This window comes from Epinephelus fuscoguttatus, linkage group LG12 (genome assembly GCF_011397635.1).
Source record: "Epinephelus fuscoguttatus linkage group LG12, E.fuscoguttatus.final_Chr_v1".
In the NCBI taxonomy this organism is placed as follows: Eukaryota; Metazoa; Chordata; class Actinopteri; order Perciformes; family Serranidae; genus Epinephelus; species Epinephelus fuscoguttatus.
The window spans coordinates 43,710,562-43,730,454 of record NC_064763.1 but is presented as its reverse complement, the minus strand read 5'-3'; the positions used below and the strand labels follow the sequence as shown (position 1 = coordinate 43,730,454).

The window sequence follows — 19,893 nt, the reverse complement described above, 5'->3', positions numbered from 1 at the left end:
TACCTGCTCAGATATTCTGTCCTCTACCTGCTCAGGTATCCTGTCCTCTACCTGCTCAGGTATCCTGTCCTCTACCTGCTCAGGTACCCTGTACTCTGTCCTCTACCTGCTCAGGTACTCTGTCCTCTACCTGCTCAGGTATCCTGTCCTCTACCTGCTCAGGTACCCTGTACTCTGTCCTCTACCTGCTCAGGTACTCTGTCCTCTACCTGCTCAGGTACCCTGTCCTCTACCTGCTCAGGTACCCTGTCCTCTACCTGCTCAGGTACTCTGTCCTCTACCTGCTCAGGTATCCTGTCCTCTACCTGCTCAGGTACCCTGTACTCTGTCCTCTACCTGCTCGGGTACTCTGTCCTCTACCTGCTCAGGTACTCTGTCCTCTACCTGCTCAGGTACTCTGTCCTCTACCTGCTCAGGTACCCTGTCCTCTACCTGCTCAGGTACCCTGTCCTCTACCTGCTCAGGTACTCTGTCCTCTACCTGCTCAGGTACCCTGTCCTCTACCTGCTCAGGTACTCTGTCCTCTACCTGCTCAGGTACCCTGTCCTCTACCTGCTCAGGTACTCTGTCCTCTACCTGCTCAGGTACTCTGTCCTCTACCTGCTCAGGTATCCTGTACTCTACCTGCTCAGGTACCCTGTCCTCTACCTGCTCAGGTACTCTGTCCTCTACCTGCTCAGGTACTCTGTCCTCTTCCTGCTCAGGTACTCTGTGCTCTACCTGCTCGGGTACTCTGTCCTCTACCTGCTCAGGTACGCTGTCCTCTACCTGCTCAGGTACGCTGTCCTCTACCTGATTATTGGACTGATATTTATCAGGTGACACAAACACAGAGACTTGTGATGACTTATTATGTTGATCTGAGTATAAACAGATGACCAATCATGATCCAATCAGAGCGAGGCCCGGCTGTGATGTTACTGACATTTCATCTTCATCCACTGACAAACACTCGTCTGTAAAATCTTAAGCTGATTTTCTTTTACAGCTTTTTCAACACAAGATTAAAAAAAGTCTTGACACGTGTTGCCCCGGGCAACACACACACACACACACACACACACACACACACAGTGCTCAGGGTGAAACTCAATCTGTCAGTCATTTTGACATCTGCTAATTAAGCGTGCTAATTATAGCTCTAATCACACACACACACACACACACGCACACACACACACACACACTCTGCTGAGCTGTGTTCAGACGTGTTACCGTGGTGACAGTCAGACCCTCCTCCTCCCCACCAGCTGATGTAAAACACATTAAAACATCTTCATCAGGATCTGTGTGCTGTTAAATGTCTCTGTCTGATCTTCAACCTGCAGACACTTCCTGTGCTGAGGGACACTTCCTGTGCTGAGGGACACTTCCTGTCTGGTTCCTTCACAGGAAACGCTCCACCTCAGAACCTCCGACCACCACACACTGACGCTCATGTCACACCTTCATCTTCTGGTCAAAGCATCAGTCTTCAGTCTGCTCAGCAGCTGACTGCGGGAATGAAGACGACATCGTGCTGCCTCACCTGGTCAGGTAATGGAGGACTGTGAGAGTCCTCTGTGTTGACAGTGCTACAGGTGTCACTCACCTGGTGTGCTGGATCATGGTGACTGGTCACAGGGCTGGGGGACATGATGGAAAAAATACAGGGAACACGGGGTGTTGGGGTCGCTGCTACGAGCCATCTGATCTTTGTGTTACCAAACTGAGCTGTGTCCACATACTCAGTCAAACACGCTCTCAGTGGGTGGTGTTCCTCCGCCAGGGTCGTCTTTGGTCTCTGATCCTGTTTGTGAATTACATGGAAAGGATCTGGAGGTGCAGCCAGGGGGAGGAAGAGCTTCGGTCTGGTGACCACAGAATTTAATCTCTGTTTTTGCACATGATGTGGATCTGTTGGCTCCATCACACAGTGACCTCCAGCATGACCTGGGGCAGTTTGTGGAGTCAGCTCCTCCCAGTCTGAGGTCATGGTTCTCTGCTGGAGAACGGTGGATTGTTCCCTCTGGGTTGGGAGAGAGTTACTGCCTCAAGAGAAGGATTTCAAGTATCACCAATCAATCAGTTTTATTTATAAAGCCCAATATCACAAATCACAATTTGCCTCACAGGGCTTTACAGCATACGACATCCCTCTGTCCTTATGACCCTCACAGCTGATCAGGAAAAACTCCCCAAAAAACCCTTTAACGGGGAAAAAACAGTATCTCAGGGTCTTGTTCACAGTGAGGGTAGAATGGAGCGTGAGATGGATTGGCGGTTTGGTGCAGTGTCTGCAGAGATCCATCTGCGTCCCAACCCTCAGCTATGGTCATGAGCTCTGGGTAGTGACTGAAAGAATGAGGTCACAGATACAAGCGTCTGAAATGAGTTTCCTCTGTAGGGTGTCTGGGCTCAGCCTTAGAGATAGGGGGAGGAGTCAGACATCTGGAGGGAGCTCGGAGTGGAGCCGCTGCTCCTTCATGTTGAGGTGGTTCAACATCTGATCAGGATCCTCCTGGTCCAGCTGGTAGGAGGCCCCGGGGCAGACCCAGAACACACTGAAGGGATTATAGATCTCATCTGGTCTGGGAACACCTCTGGGTCCTCCAGGAGGAGCTGGAGTATCTCACTTTATCCCAGTGTCTCTGACACCCCAAATGAGAGGATGAAAATCGTAGGGCTGCAATTATTGATCCTGATCATGAGTTTGACCTCCAATAAGTGAACATGATCAGCTGTGACGTTTAAAAGTCTGCACTCATCTCATATTTTAGATTTAGAAGAGAACCAATCACAGTACAGAGTTCAGAAACTTTGTGTCGGCGTCACAGAGATACAAACTCGTTAAACCACCTGATTAAACTCCGCCACCTGCAGGATGATGAACACATGATGTCACTGTGTCGTCACCTCACTGAGTCCCCGCCCTCATCAGGCATCAGCTCAGGCAGCGAGGCTGCAGGTCGTCACAGTAATATGACCACGACAGAAATGTAAAACAGTGGCGGGTACACATCCAACGTCCAGATGGACTGAACTCAGGTCAGTGTGATTCTGAGTTAATTGTCAGGACGGCGGTGACATCACTGTTAGATCAGAGTCATGTGACTGACCTGAGATTTGACCTTTAGCTCACACTGTGTCACAAAGTGTTCCTTTGTTTGACTCACCTGTCTGTGAAAGCAGGGCGGGGCTTATCAGACCGTGTGGGAGGAGCCTAGAGCCGTCTGTCAAGGTGGCCATGCCCAGCGTTCTCTTGGGAGGTCGACCTGGTCGAGAGCTGAAAAACACAGTGGTATGGCCCTTTAATAAAACACCTGAACAGACAGGAAGGAGTTAATGAGAGGAGAATGAATAATGAAGGAGCTGATTTAATATTCCAGGTTAATCTGATGTTTTAACTTCATAAATTAATCTGTTTCATCTCCGCGCCCTCCTGAAGGCCCTTTATTCTCACTGTCACTGTCCCCAGGGGACGACTTTAAGAGACGCACCGTCTGTCTGACACAGACGAGTCCGAGTCACATTAAATTACATTTTTATATGAAGACAAGAAACATCATATGTCATGTTTTAATTTAAAATAAAATAAAAAATAAAGAAGAAAATCAGACAGTTCACAGATCAGACAGCTGAGTTATTTCAGAAATATATTTTATTCATAACAGTTTGAAAAAATTATAAAATAGAATACTATGTATATTCAAATAAATACAAAACATTATAATAATAATCATAATTATTATTATAATGTTTCTGTCCCTGCTGCAGTCCGTAACAAACAACTGTAAAGGTCGGTGAGAACACAGAAATGTTTCAGACTAAATTTCCCTCTGAAATGATCTGATGTTTTTATTTAACCTTTATTAAAACACTGTTTAGATTCAAAATCTTTTTTCAGGAGCGCCCTGTCAGAGACAGACAGACAGACAGCGAGAGGACATATAGATGAGCGTGGACACGTTAACATGTAGATGACAGTGAATTAACCTGGACACTTCCTGTGTCTGTCCTTTCAAAGTAAACTCACACATGGTCCGGTCATAGCTGATCATAGCTGATAAAAAGCACCAATAATACAAAGTCAGACTGCTTTCAATGACTTAACAAGGGCAGCATCAACACACCTGACACAGTGGGCGGAGCTACATGTACCTTTAAACTTGGTTTGAGAGAAGAAGAACTGCAGCAGCTGTCAGGAGGGACAAACATGTGGCGGTGTGGACGACTCACAGGTCAGAGGAAGACAACAAGACAGCGCTGAGGGTCTGAACTGACCGCCAGACACAGGTTAGACACAGCACTGAAGGAAAGTCTCCAGTGTTAGCACGAGCTAATTAGCAGCAGCGGCTAGCATCCAACACTGAGCTTTTATAAGGCTCGACTCTGTTGTTAAACTTACTGATAACCGCTCACCATGTGACGCTACAGCTAGTGGTTATTTGTATCGTTACCTTTCTGGAGACTGAGTCTGAGTCCGAGTCCAAGTCTGAGTCTGAGTCTCAGTAAATCATGGTGTCATCAGATGAACACATGCAGCACCTACACACAGAGGCCAATCAGAGAACTGTAAGAGCTCCTCAGTGTCCGACCACACTGCTGGTTACCATGATTACCACACCTCGTGAAACCTGCCGCCTCAGCTTTATCAACACATGCACGTACATCCATATCAAAATAAGCAGACACAGATTAACATAGTAAGCTTAATAAGTTTAGTATTGTGGAAGAAAGTATTTGCATGAGATATTTATTGTACCATTCACAGAGAGCAGAGTTAGCTCACTGGGTCAAGTGAGGGTGCTGCGATTACAGTCTAAACATTATGGGATTGAATCTCACCGTCACCATGTTTCTCTTTGTTTGTGTATAAAAAAAATGATTAGATCAAACTGCAAAAGAAGAACAGAAAGTCTGAAGCCTGATTTTGTATTTTCTCCAGTATCAGTCAATTTTGGAAGAAAATATTTGACTGAAATAAATGATGGTAACGCTCACTAGGCAAGGCAAGTTTATTTGTATAGCACATTTCAACACAAGGCAATTCAAAGTGCTTTACATAAAATATACAGCAAGTAAAAGCAATAGGCAACATAAAAAGACATTAATCACATTAATGTAACTACACTTAAGTCAGAATTAAAACCTAGATAGGAGACAGAATAAAGACAGAATAAAAGTTTCAGTGCAGTGTGAGAAGAAGAAGGCTCGGATTTGATTTAATCAAAGGCAGCAAACAGAAAAGTCTTCAGCCCTGATTTAAAAGAACTGAGAGTTGCAGCACACCTGCAGTTTTCAGGGAGTTTGTTCCAGATATGTGGAGCATAAAAACTAAATGCTGCTTCTCCATGTTTAGTAAAAACAAAACTATAATCATATTTGTGCCTATATAGAGTGTATTATTGGCTCGATGGCACCATCTACTGGATGAAAACAGAACACAGAAATAGAATGAAATGGAAAAGGAAACTACGTGAGGCGTTCATGCACACGGACTGGTGCGCGTGACGCAGATAAACTTCCAGTTGCGTAGAATCAACAAGTACGAACACGTGTGCGTGACAAAAATGTTCTATTATCTTCATGTGTGCGTTTATGCATGCGTTCGCAAAAAACACATAAATGTTATGAGTAGTCACTCCACATCGTGTGATTACGCGGCGTGCAGCAGTCATCACGCGTTCAAGTGCGTGTGAACGTGTGAACGTGTGACCGTTATAAGTCAATGGGGAAACTACATGACACGTCAGGCGTTGCTTTGCTGCACAGGTGTCAAAGCACCCGCGTGTGACCAGGGGCGGAAATCCTGGGGGGGACAGGGGGGACATGAGTAAAGCTTCAGTAAAGCTGTACCCCCCCAGAACCATTTGAGACACAATTAATAATTTTTGAACAGTGCAGTAGTATTTATTGAAAGCACAGTGTAAGCGGTGCTCATTATAATCACGCAATAATGTGCTATTTAAATCTTAAGATTTAGTCCCCCCCTCCCATTCCTAGTAGTGGTATATCCCACACTCTTTCCAACGGGCGGGGCTGCTTGGCAGCAGCAGCGTGTGGCTGGAACCGCTGCCCACATCGCGCATGGCAGGGTAAGATGTTCACTCACACAGACACAGTTTAACTTACACAAGTTACAACACATCCCATTTACTGTTCCAACAAACCCCAGGCCCAGACTGATGATATAAACTGTCTGCAGCATTTCTCCTGCATTGTTCAAAAGCCTACTCAATTACGAGTGCTGCTAAGCTAAAAGCTAATGATTAAGCTCAGAGTTTAGTGATAGAGAGGACAGGAGAGAAAGAAGAGGGAGAGGACAGGACAAGAGCAGTCAGTGGCTACCTGTCTGTAGGCTCTCCACCTGTCAGTGAGACAAACATGAAAGACGTGCAGTCTAACAGATGAGGAGCGGTCATTACGAGCAACTATTACGCACGGTTGTGAGGTGCGCAGCGGCAGATCTGACAGCACACTGTTTATAAACCAGTTTACCAGTTTAATTGCAGGAAATGTTTAGTTTTAGTTTTAGTTTAGTTAGTATAGACATTCACTCTGCCTGTTGGAGATATAGAGAGAAGATTAAAGCGTCAAATTGCGGTAAAAGATGCTGTATAAAAGACAGGCTACAACTTTTTTCCCTTGTCCCCCCCAACTATGAAATGGGATTTTCACCCATGTGTGTGACACATTCAGTCGATAGCTCACACGCACACACACACACACACACACACACACACACACACACACACACACACACAGTGTCAGAGTGCTGGGGGCAAACACAGGTCAGAGTTTGACTGACAGGTCCGAGACAACCCGCCCACACACACACTAAATTAAATTCCTCAGTAATGTGTGTGTGTGTGTGTGTGTGTTGGGGGGGTTTCCACACTTAATTAAACTGGGACAAAATGTCCTTTATGAAGCGCACACACACACACACACACACACACACACACACAGGTGTCTGATCACATGACGCCCTGACCTATGACCCTCTGACACGTATATCTGTTACCATGGAGATAAACTGAGATCACAGAGACAAAGGTCAACTTGAGATTTTATATTTCTGTTGTTGTTATTTATTACTCATGTTATTTAATTGTTTGTTATATTTAAAATGATTTTACAGTTAAACAGTTCAAGTCCGTCTGTACGAGGAGCCACGTTGGATTATGTGCTGATTTGTAACTACTCATTTGACCAATAACCGATGACTGATGTCACATGATTCTGCCTCACGTTATGTAACGATGCACTTTGTTACAGTCCATCACTCTTAACGTTGCATTACGTTACGCTATGTTATAGACTTGCACCGATTTATCAGCAGTGCTCGGAATCGGGCCGGTTTTCACGTGATCGGCCGTGACCTGCGACCGGCCAGTCAGTCTAAAATATGCCAATTTAAAACACTGGTCAAATTCCCACCGCGCCGCGCTACATGATTGACATCGTGTAACATCAGCAGCACACACACACGCATGCGCCTCACCATGTGCCTCACCTTCATCATTCACGCACACACATCAAAAGAGAGAAGGAGGAAGTTGTTTATTGTCTGTGTTAAACTGAGCTGCGGAGCTCTCACTGCTGCACTGTGCTGCTTGAAAGTGACGAGGCGTGTGTCCGTGCGCTTACTGGCGGGCGCGTCCTGAAGACCTGTGTGAATTTTCCACAGGAGATATTTTTACTTTTTTGTCTATTCAAGAAACTAGCCACAAATGCTCCACATATACATACTTATTTGTTTTAATACTGTACCTGAAGTTATATTTGAGCAAAAAGCCTGTGTCACTGTTTTTGTTTGTTTGGTTGTTTGTTTGTGAGTTTGAGATGATTATTCAAGAGCTGGTTGTATCTTGGTTAAAATGTTCTATTAAAGCAAAGATAGAAAACATTACAATATCTTGTGTGCTGTAAAGTGGGTTTGAATAAAATAAAATCGGAATCGGCCCAAAAAATTGTAATCTAGTCTATGTAATCTACTATGTTACGTTATGTTCATTTCATTTCATTTATTATACAGGAAAAGATTAAAGGTAACATTATAGGTACAGTTAAATGGGCCTGACTCAGTTTAAACTGGTTTACAGCAGGTTCCTGTTCTGCAGCACATATAGACATGACAAAAACACAGTGCAACAGGACAGTCACATTCTCAAGACATTAACTTAGTCTAGTACAGACAGTTACAAAACAGAACAGACAGATGGTCAGTGATTGCAGGTGTAACTGTTGAAAAGAAACTGTTTGTAAACCTTTTTAAATTGTGTGCTAGATGGTAGTGCTGTGATATGTTTGGGGATGTCATTCCTCATTTTGGTTTATGTATGAAAGAAGGACCTCTGCCCATGATTATTTGTTGTTACCTATGTTACCTATGTTACACTATGTTATGTTACGTTATGTTACACCATGTTATGTCATATTACGTCATGTTACCTATGTTACCTATGCTACACTATTTTACACTATGTTATGTTACGTTATGTTACACCATGTTATGTCATATTACGTCATGTTACGCTATGTTACCTATGCTACACTATGTTATGTTACGTTATGTTACACCATGTTATGTCATATTACGTCATGTTACGCTATGTTACCTATGCTACACTATGTTACACTATGTTATGTTACGTTATGTTACACCATGTTATGTCATATTACGTCATGTTACGCTATGTTACCTATGCTACACTATGTTACACTATGCTATGTTGTGTTACGTTTATTTACAAATGTTGCTTTATGCTACACTATGTTATGTTATGTTATGTTATGTTACCTATGTTACACTATGTTATGCTGTTATGTTACCTATGTTACGTTATGTTACACTATGCTATGTTACGTTTATTTACAAATGTTGCTTTATGCTACACTGTGTTACGTTATGTTACCTATGTTACGTTATGTTATATTACGTTATGTTACACTATGCTATCTTATGTTACGTTTTGTTACACATGTTGCTTCATGCTACACTATGTTACGTTGTGTTACCTGTTACGCTATGTTACACCATGTTACATTATGTTACACTTGGAGAGCAACTGAGGAGGGATCCCTCTTCCAGGACGGACAGATGTGCAATAGATGTCGTACAGAACAGACCAACATAATAAATTAATAATAATTAACAATAACTATGTTATGTTCCGTTACGTTACCTTATGTTACGTTACACTATGTTGCGTTATGCTATGTTACATTATCTTGTGTCTCGTTACCCTATGTTACGTTACAATACGTTATGTTTTCACAGGAATATAAAATAGATATTAGAGGAAATTCTGATTTAATGTTTGTAGGAAAAACATTATTTAAACATGTTTTCAGTGCGACAGGTTTATTACTAAAGGTTGGTAAATGTGTCTGACTGAATCTGTGGCCATTAGCAGCAGCAGGGTAACGACGGACTTTAAAACTGTTCACTTTTTTTTTTTTTTAGATTTCTTTGTTTCCCTGGAACAACAGAGGGAAACAACAACAACCAAATGAACCCCCACTAAGGACAGAGGGATGTCGTATGCTGTAAAGCCCTGTGAGGCAAATTGTGATTTGTGATATTGGGCTTTATAAATAAAATTGATTGAATTGATTGATTGATTGATTGATTGATTGGTTGATTGATTGATAAACAACATCAGTGCATCTCTTTATGTTTCTACGCCTTTATCATCTGATGAGTTCAATCGGACTGCTGCTGAAGCCACCGCGGCTACGTTTTATTTTTACAAACACACACACACTCTGTCATCAGTTTAATAAGAATCAGGAGATTAAAGACGATTAAGACAAACCGCCTGTTCACATTAAATCTGTGACATCACTCTGTGTCAGTCCTCGTTATACACCCGTCTCTCTCTCTCACACACACACACACTCTGTGGTACTTCCCTGATTATTCGAGGCTCATTTACATAATTCAATAGAGAAAAAAACATTTTGATCCATATCAGATCATCAGCTGTAATCACACACACACACACACTGTTTGTCACCCCCAGGTGTGTGTGTGTGTGTGTGTGTGTGTGTGTGCGTGTCTACAGTTCAAGTAAAGATGAGAATCATGTGACCAATAAGCAGCTCTGTAACATTACATGAATACCTAGTATCTCCAGTCTGCAACATGTGAAACACACCTGCAGGTCATGTGACCCGTCAGGTGGGACTTTAACGGACCTCACAGGAAGTGAGCGTGGACGTCAGGAGCGCTCACTCGCGACACACAGTGTGACACAATGTAACACGATGTGACACGATGTAACACCATGTGACACCATGTGACACGATGTGACACAATGTAACACCATGTGACACAATGTGACACAATGAGACAAGATGTGACACGATGTGACACGATGTCACACCATGTGACACAATGTGACACAATGAGACAAGATGTGACACGATGTGACACGATGTCACACCATGTGACACCATGTGACACAATGAGACAAGATGTGACACGATGTGACACGATGTCACACCATGTGACACCATGTGACACCATGTGACACAATGTAACACGATGTGACACGATGTGACACGATGTAACACCATGTGACACCATGTGACACCATGTGACACAATGTAACACGATGTGAAACGATGAGACAAGATGTAACACCATGTGACACCATGTGACAAGATGTGAAACGATGAGACAAGATGTGAAACGATGTGACAAGATGTGACAAGATGTGACACCATGTGACAAGATGTGAAACGATGAGACAAGATGTGAAACGATGAGACAAGATGTAACACCATGTGACACCATGTGACAAGATGTGACACCATGTGACAAGATGTGACAAGATGTGACAAGATGTGACAAGATGTGACACCATGTGACAAGATGTGACACCATGTGACAAGATGTGAAACGATGTGACAAGATGTGACAAGATGTAACACCATGTGACACCATGTGACAAGATGTGAAACGATGAGACAAGATGTGACACCATGTGACACCATGTGACACCATGTGACAAGATGTGACACCATGTGACAAGATGTGAAACGATGTGACAAGATGTGACAAGATGTGACAAGATGTGACACCATGTGACAAGATGTGACACCATGTGACACCATGTGACAAGATGTGACACAATGAGACAAGATGTGACACGATGTGACACCATGTGACAAGATGTGACACCATGTGACAAGATGTGAAACGATGTGACAAGATGTGACACCATGTGACACCATGTGACACCATGTGACAAGATGTGACACCATGTGACAAGATGTGAAACGATGTGACAAGATGTGACACCATGTGACAAGATGTGAAACGATGTGACAAGATGTGACACCATGTGACACCATGTGACACCATGTGACAAGATGTGACACCATGTGACACCATGTGACACCATGTGACAAGATGTGACACCATGTGACACCATGTGACACAATGAGACAAGATGTGACACGATGTGACAAGATGTAACACCATGTAACACCATGTGACACGATGTGACAAGATGTAACACCATGTGACACCATGTGACACCATGTGACACAATGAGACAAGATGTGACACGATGTGACAAGATGTAACACCATGTGACACCATGTGACAAGATGTGACACCATGTGACAAGATGTGAAACGATGTGACAAGATGTGACAAGATGTGACAAGATGTGACACCATGTGACACCATGTGACAAGATGTGACACCATGTGACAAGATGTGACACCATGTGACAAGATGTGACACCATGTGACACCATGTGACACCATGTGACAAGATGTGACACCATGTGACAAGATGTGACACCATGTGACACCATGTGACAAGATGTGAAACGATGTGACAAGATGTGAAACGATGTGACAAGATGTGACACCATGTGACACGATGTGACACCATGTGACACGATGTGAAACGATGTGACAAGATGTGACACCATGTGACAAGATGTGACACCATGTGACAAGATGTGAAACGATGTGACAAGATGTGACACCATGTGACACCATGTGACAAGATGTGACAAGATGTGACACCATGTGACAAGATGTGACACCATGTGACACGATGTGACACCATGTGACAAGATGTGAAACGATGTGACAAGATGTGACACCATGTGACACCATGTGACACCATGTGACACCATGTGACACCATGTGACACCATGTGAAACGATGTGACAAGATGTGACACCATGTGACACCATGTGAAACGATGTGACAAGATGTGACACCATGTGACACCATGTGACACCATGTGAAACGATGTGACAAGATGTGACACCATGTGACAAGATGTGACACCATGTGAAACGATGTGACAAGATGTGACACCATGTGACACCATGTGACACCATGTGAAACGATGTGACAAGATGTGACACCATGTGACAAGATGTGACACCATGTGAAACGATGTGACACCATGTGAAACGATGTGACAAGATGTGACATCATGTGACACCATGTGACACCATGTGACACCATGTGACAAGATGTGAAACGATGTGACAAGATGTGACACCATGTGACAAGATGTGAAACGATGTGACAAGATGTGACACCATGTGACACCATGTGACACCATGTGACAAGATGTGACACCATGTGACACCATGTGACACCATGTGACAAGATGTGACACGATGTGACACGATGTGACACCATGTGACAAGATGTGAAACGATGTGACAAGATGTGACACCATGTGACACCATGTGACAAGATGTGAAACGATGTGACAAGATGTGACACCATGTGACACGATGTGACACCATGTGACAAGATGTGAAACGATGTGACAAGATGTGACACCATGTGAAACGATGTGACACGATGTGACACCATGTGACACCATGTGACACCATGTGAAACGATGTGACAAGATGTGACACCATGTGACACCATGTGACACCATGTGAAACGATGTGACAAGATGTGACACCATGTGACAAGATGTGACACCATGTGAAACGATGTGACACCATGTGAAACGATGTGACACCATGTGAAACGATGTGACAAGATGTGACATCATGTGACACCATGTGACAAGATGTGAAACGATGTGACAAGATGTGACACCATGTGACAAGATGTGAAACGATGTGACAAGATGTGACACCATGTGACACCATGTGACACCATGTGACAAGATGTGACACCATGTGACACCATGTGACACCATGTGACACCATGTGACAAGATGTGACAAGATGTGACACCATGTGACACCATGTGACACCATGTGACAAGATGTGACACCATGTGACAAGATGTGAAACGATGTGACAAGATGTGACACCATGTGACACCATGTGACACCATGTGACAAGATGTGACACCATGTGACACGATGTGACAAGATGTGACACCATGTGACAAGATGTGAAACGATGTGACAAGATGTGACACCATGTGACACCATGTGACACCATGTGACAAGATGTGACACCATGTGACACCATGTGACACCATGTGACAAGATGTGACAAGATGTGACAAGATGTGACACCATGTGACAAGATGTGACACCATGTGACACCATGTGACAAGATGTGACACGATGTGAAACGATGTGACAAGATGTGACACCATGTGACACCATGTGACAAGATGTGACACCATGTGACAAGATGTGACACGATGTGACAAGATGTGACACCATGTGACACCATGTGACACCATGTGACAAGATGTGACACGATGTGACAAGATGTGAAACGATGTGACAAGATGTGACACCATGTGACAAGATGTGACACCATGTGACACCATGTGACAAGATGTGACACGATGTGAAACGATGTGACAAGATGTGACACCATGTGACACCATGTGACAAGATGTGACAAGATGTGACACCATGTGACAAGATGTGACACCATGTGACACCATGTGACAAGATGTGACACGATGTGAAACGATGTGACAAGATGTGACACCATGTGACACCATGTGACACCATGTGACAAGATGTGACACGATGTGACACCATGTGACAAGATGTGACACCATGTGACACCATGTGACACGATGTGACAAGATGTGACACGATGTGACAAGATGTGACACGATGTGACAAGATGTGACACGATGTGACAAGATGTGAAACGATGTGACAAGATGTGACACCATGTGACACCATGTGACACCATGTGACACCATGTGACACCATGTGAAATGATGTACAGTACAGTAAACTGGTTCTAGTAGACCAGTACAGTAAACCAGTTCTAGCAAACCAGTACAGTGAACTGGTTCCAGTAAACCAGTACAGCAAACTGGTGCAGTAACTGGTTCCAATAGACCAGTACAGTAAACCAGTTCTAGCAAACCAGTACAGTGAACTGGTTCCAGTAAACCAGTACAGCAAACTGGTGCAGTAACTGGTTCCAATAGACCAGTACAGCAGTAACTGGTTCAAGAAGACCAGTACAGCAAACTGGTGCAGTAACTGGTTCCAGTAGACCAGTACAGCAGTAACTGGTTCAAGAAGACCAGTACAGCAAACTGGTGCAGTAACTGGTTCCAGTAGACCAGTACAGCAGTAACTGGTTCAAGAAGACCAGTACAGCAAACTGGTGCAGTAACTGGTTCCAATAGACCAGTACAGCAGTAACTGGTTCAAGAAGACCAGTACAGCAAACTGGTGCAGTAAGTAGTTCCAGTAGGCCAGTACAGCAGTAACTGGTTCAAGAAGACCAGTACAGCAAACTGGTGCAGTAACTGGTTCCAATAGACCAGTACAGCAGTAACTGGTTCAAGAAGACCAGTACAGCAAACTGGTGCAGTAAGTAGTTCCCGTAGACCAGTACAGTAAACTGGTGCAGAGACTGGTTTCAGTAGACCAGTACAGCAGTAACTGGTTCAAGAAGACCAGTACAGCAAACTGGTGCAGTAACTGGTTCCAATAGACCAGTACAGCAGTAACTGGTTCAAGAAGACCAGTACAGCAAACTGGTGCAGAGACTGGTTTCAGTAGACCAGTACAGTAAACTGGTGTAGTAACTGGTTCCAATAGACCAGTACAGCAAACTGGTGCAGTAACTGGTTCCAGAAGACTAATACAGTAAACTGGTGCAGTAACTGGTTCCAATAGACCAGTACAGCAAACTGGTGCAGTAACTGGTTCCAGAAGACTAATACAGTAAACTGGTGCAGTAACTGGTTCCAATAGACCAGTACAGCAAACTGGTGCAGTAACTGGTTCCAGAAGACTAATACAGTAAACTGGTGCAGTAACTGGTTCCAGTAGACCAGTATAGCAAACTGGTGCAGTAACTGGTTCCAATAGACCAGTACAGCAAACTGGTGCAGTAACTGGTTCCAGAAGACTAATACAGTAAACTGGTGCAGTAACTGGTTCCAGTAGACCAGTACAGCAAACTGGTGCAGAGACTGGTTCCAGTAGACCAGTACAGTAAACTGGTGCAGAGACTGGTTCCAGTAGACCAGTACAGTAAACTGGTGTAGCGACTGGTTCCAATAGACCAGAACAGTAAACCGGTGCAGAGACTGGTTCCAGTAGACCAGTACAGCAAACTGGTGTAGCGACTGGTTCCAGTAGACCAGTATTGTGCTGATAAATTCCATACGTTTAAAAATAGCAGCAGGACGACGTTCTGTGAAACAACAGAACCAGTTCCTCTCAGCCACTGGTTCCCAGTCAAACTACCAGTGTGATAAATCATTAACAGGACAGCAGACATTTTATAGGACATAAAATGACACATGTAATATTGTGAGTATTGTCTGAAGGAACTGTTTGTCATCATCACAGTTAAATTAAAAACATAATTAATATTAAATCACATGTTAACAGTCAGACTGTGTCAGAGATCAAAACACTGATCGATCAGATCAGTGAGCTCCGTCCGAGGATTTTAATAAACGATCAGAGTTCTTATTGTTTCAGTTATTAGAAGATTACATCATCAGTTCAAACTGTTCACAGGCTTTAATTCTATCTTTATTATTAAAGTTAATTATCAATACATCAGTCAGAGCTGCACCAAATCAATCAGCGACGACTCAGATCATTGATTCACATTATTTCTTTATCAAATCAGAAGAAGAAGTGATTCCAGACTTCCTGTTTTATTTCACGCGATATGTTTCATTAATTACAACATTATTTCTAGAAAAAAATCATGAATTAGAAAATAATCAGCAGAGTAATCAATTAGGAAATTACTGATTAATCTCCACATTTAATGAAACAAGTGTGATCACATCCTGCACATATTACACTTTATACTTTATATTATCATTATGTTTACTGTACTTATTATTCATACCTGGAACTATAGGCTTACACGCTATATGTATACACACACACACACACACACACACACACACACACACACGGCAGTATTTGCACAATGCTCTCATGCAGAATATAATGTGTTTAATAATATAATCGCCTTTATTACAATATATCATGTAAAATGTTTACACCTCATTAATGTTATAATTCTTTATGTTTTTAATCTTCTCAGTGTTTTATTGTTAGTGACTTTATTAATAAAGTCAGTTTTAGTTTGATGGAGAAATTCATGAGAATCAAACATTAAATTTGTTGCAGATTAATTTTCTGATCAATGAATCGTTTCTGAAGCGGATCAATATTCACTTTAACAGATTCACTGAGGTGACGTCATATTTAAAACACTATTTATTCTTATTCATATTTATGGGTTCATTACTTTGTATTAAACACAACGTGTATTAACATTAATGGATCAATAATTCAATAAGAACATAAAGAATTTATTGAGATTTTAATTGTTAAATTCACAGAAAAAAATAAATTAAATAAAAACTGATAATCTGTTTATTATCAGTTTTTATTTCTGACGTCATATTAAATGATTTTCTGTTTCTGTTAATTATGATTTAATTTTGTATTTAAAACAGGTGGATTCATTAAATGTGTTGTATATAATTAACCCTGTGATAAACGGAGGTGACCTGATAATAAATGTATTTTTATAACAACACATGTTCTGTACTTATTATTCATACCTGGAACTATAGGTGATGCGCACACTGCTCCATATGGTGCAGGACACACACACACCACTGCAGACACACATGTCCAGCCGCTTCAGCTTTTGGTGCAGTCCGCCCACCAGGTGCTTCAGGAACAGCTCGAACACCTGCGGCAGGCAGATCAGCTCCACGCCGTTCACCGAGAACGACGCCACCTTCACACCGTGAACTTCCACCATCTTACACTCGGTGTGCGGCGGAGCGCAGCCACCTCCGCCGCCGCCGCTGCCGCTCGTCCCGTTCACTTTGACCGGAACTCTGTCGCTCCCACCGCTCAGGAAAGCTCCGGCCAAGCGGGCAGCGGGGAGGCGCGGGGAGCTGGCCAGGTTAGGAGCGCTGTAGGGCGGGTTGGAGTGGAAGAGGGGGTCGGTGGGAGGGGTGGAGGTCCGAGACAGAGGGCTGTTAGAGGAGCCCGCCATGTTAGAGCGGGAAACAGGACAAGAAGAAGAAGAGTGACTTTATTCTTCTTCTGTGATTCTCTCACGCTCTGTCTCTCTCTGTTCCCGCCACTCCCCTTCTCGTGCTCTCTGTCCCACACACAGCCAATCAGAGTCCAGCCAATCACACGCAGGGACCGCTCACGGACAGGCCTCCCATTGGCTGAGAGAGCGTACCAGGGGTGGTGCTTATCGAACGCGAATGTGACAGGTGAGTGATTGACAGCTCATTTTGAAATTAAAAAAGAAAAAAACAACAAAAAAACAACCTAAAATAACACAACTAAATAAAATAAAATAAATGAAATTTTGTATTTAAAATCAGGTTGTTTTAAATGAATGTTTTAAGATAATTAACCCTGTTGTGTTTAAAGAAAGTTTATCTTTAGATGTTTTTGGCCAAAATAATTTTAGCTTTAAAATGATCGTTTCATCTGCACTGCGTTCATCCGGCACGTCAGTGACGCTTCATTGATCTTTCAACTTCAACTATCGCTTCAAAAAATTTGATTTGTGCGAATACATGAAAGGCCCAAATGTGGTGTGTTTGTGTCACACATCGTGTCATTCACGTCTGCCTGTGTCGGTGCATTGACTCTGTCTGTGATGTCACTGCGTTAAACTCTTATCGTGTTCCGTGTGAACATGTCATCACGTTTCAGCTGCTTTCAACACGTCTGATATTTCAGCAGTTCAGCTGACACCTATGGCAAGCCGTTTTAACATTTAATCGCTAGACTGGATATTCATTCCTGATATCTGCAACATAATTTTGCCTCGTCAAAACTCTGATTTAAGATATCTGTAATTAGATTTTGCCTAGTCAAAACTCTAATTACAGATATCTGTAATTCAGTTTTGACTAGTAAGATTCAAACTGTTTTTGCCATTCATGTGTATGGGGTTTGTCATTATAGATATCTCCAGTGTAGTTGCGGATATCTGCAATTGTTATTGCGGATATCTGCAACTGAATTGTGGATATCTGTAATTCCAGTTTGAGATATCTACAATTTAATTTTGACTAGTCATAATTCAAGTTCAAGATATCTTTAATTATCATCACTTGAAGATATCTACATGGTCCTTTCTAGATATCTTGAATTGAGTTTCAGATAGTCAGAATGACGTTGTAGATATCTTGAATTCGAATTATGACTAGTCAAAATGACGTTATAGATATCCGCATCTGAATTATGACTAGTCAAAATGATGTTGTAGATATCTGCATCTGAATTATGACTAGTCAAAATAACGTTGTAGATATCTTGAATTCGAATTATGACTAGTCAAAATGACGTTGTAGATATCTGTAACTGAATTATGACTAGTCAAAACTGAATTACAGATATCTATGACATCATTCTGACTAGTGAAAATGACGTTGTAGATATCTACAACATCATTTTGACTAGTCATAATTCAGATGCGGATATCTACAACATCATTTTGACTAGTCATAATTTGAATTCAAGATATCTACAACATCATTTTGACTAGTCATAATTCAGATGCGGATATCTACAACATCATTTTGACTAGTCATAATTCGAATTCAAGATATCTACAACATCATTTTGACTAGTCATAATTCGAATTCAAGATATCTACAACATCATTTTGACTAGTCATAATTCAGATGCGGATATCTACAACATCATTTTGACTAGTCATAATTCAGATGCGGATATCTACAACATCATTTTGACTAGTCATAATTCAGATGCGGATATCTATAACGTCATTTTGACTAGTCATAATTCGAATTCAAGATATCTACAACATCATTTTGACTAGTCATAATTCAGATGCGGATATCTACAACATCATTTTGACTAGTCATAATTCGAATTCAAGATATCTACAACATCATTTTGACTAGTCATAATTCAGATGCGGATATCTACAACGTCATTTTGACTAGTCATAATTCGAATTCAAGATATCTACAACATCATTTTGACTAGTCATAATTCAGATGCGGATATCTACAACATCATTTTGACTAGTCATAATTCGAATTCAAGATATCTACAACATCATTTTGACTAGTCATAATTCAGATGCGGATATCTACAACGTCATTTTGACTAGTCATAATTCAGATGCGGATATCTACAACGTCATTTTGACTAGTCATAATTCGAATTCAAGATATCTACAACGTCATTCTGACTAGTCATAATTCGAATTCAAGATATCTACAACGTCATTCTGACTATCTGAAACTCAATTCAAGATATCTAGAAAGGACCATGTAGATATCTTCAAGTGATGATAATTAAAGATATCTTGAACTTGAATTATGACTAGTCAAAATTAAATTGTAGATATCTCAAACTGGAATTACAGATATCCACAATTCAGTTGCAGATATCCGCAATAACAATTGCAGATATCCACA

At 42.1% G+C, this 19,893-nt stretch overlaps 1 protein-coding gene across 1 annotated transcript in view; it reads right to left on the bottom strand.

Annotated features, from left to right (window-relative positions):
* Positions 1-17,527, bottom strand: part of LOC125897869 (dachshund homolog 2-like) — a 33,732-nt gene extending 16,205 nt beyond the window's left edge. The window contains exons 1-3 of the mRNA XM_049591323.1: positions 17,026-17,527; positions 3,443-3,486; positions 3,156-3,302 (exon numbers count right to left, since the gene is read on the bottom strand). Of these exons, the coding sequence (XP_049447280.1) occupies positions 3,156-3,302; positions 3,443-3,486; positions 17,026-17,471 (637 nt within the window). The 5' untranslated portion in view covers positions 17,472-17,527. The remainder of the gene's footprint in view (positions 1-3,155; positions 3,303-3,442; positions 3,487-17,025) is intronic.
* Positions 17,528-19,893: the final 2,366 nt, after the last annotated feature.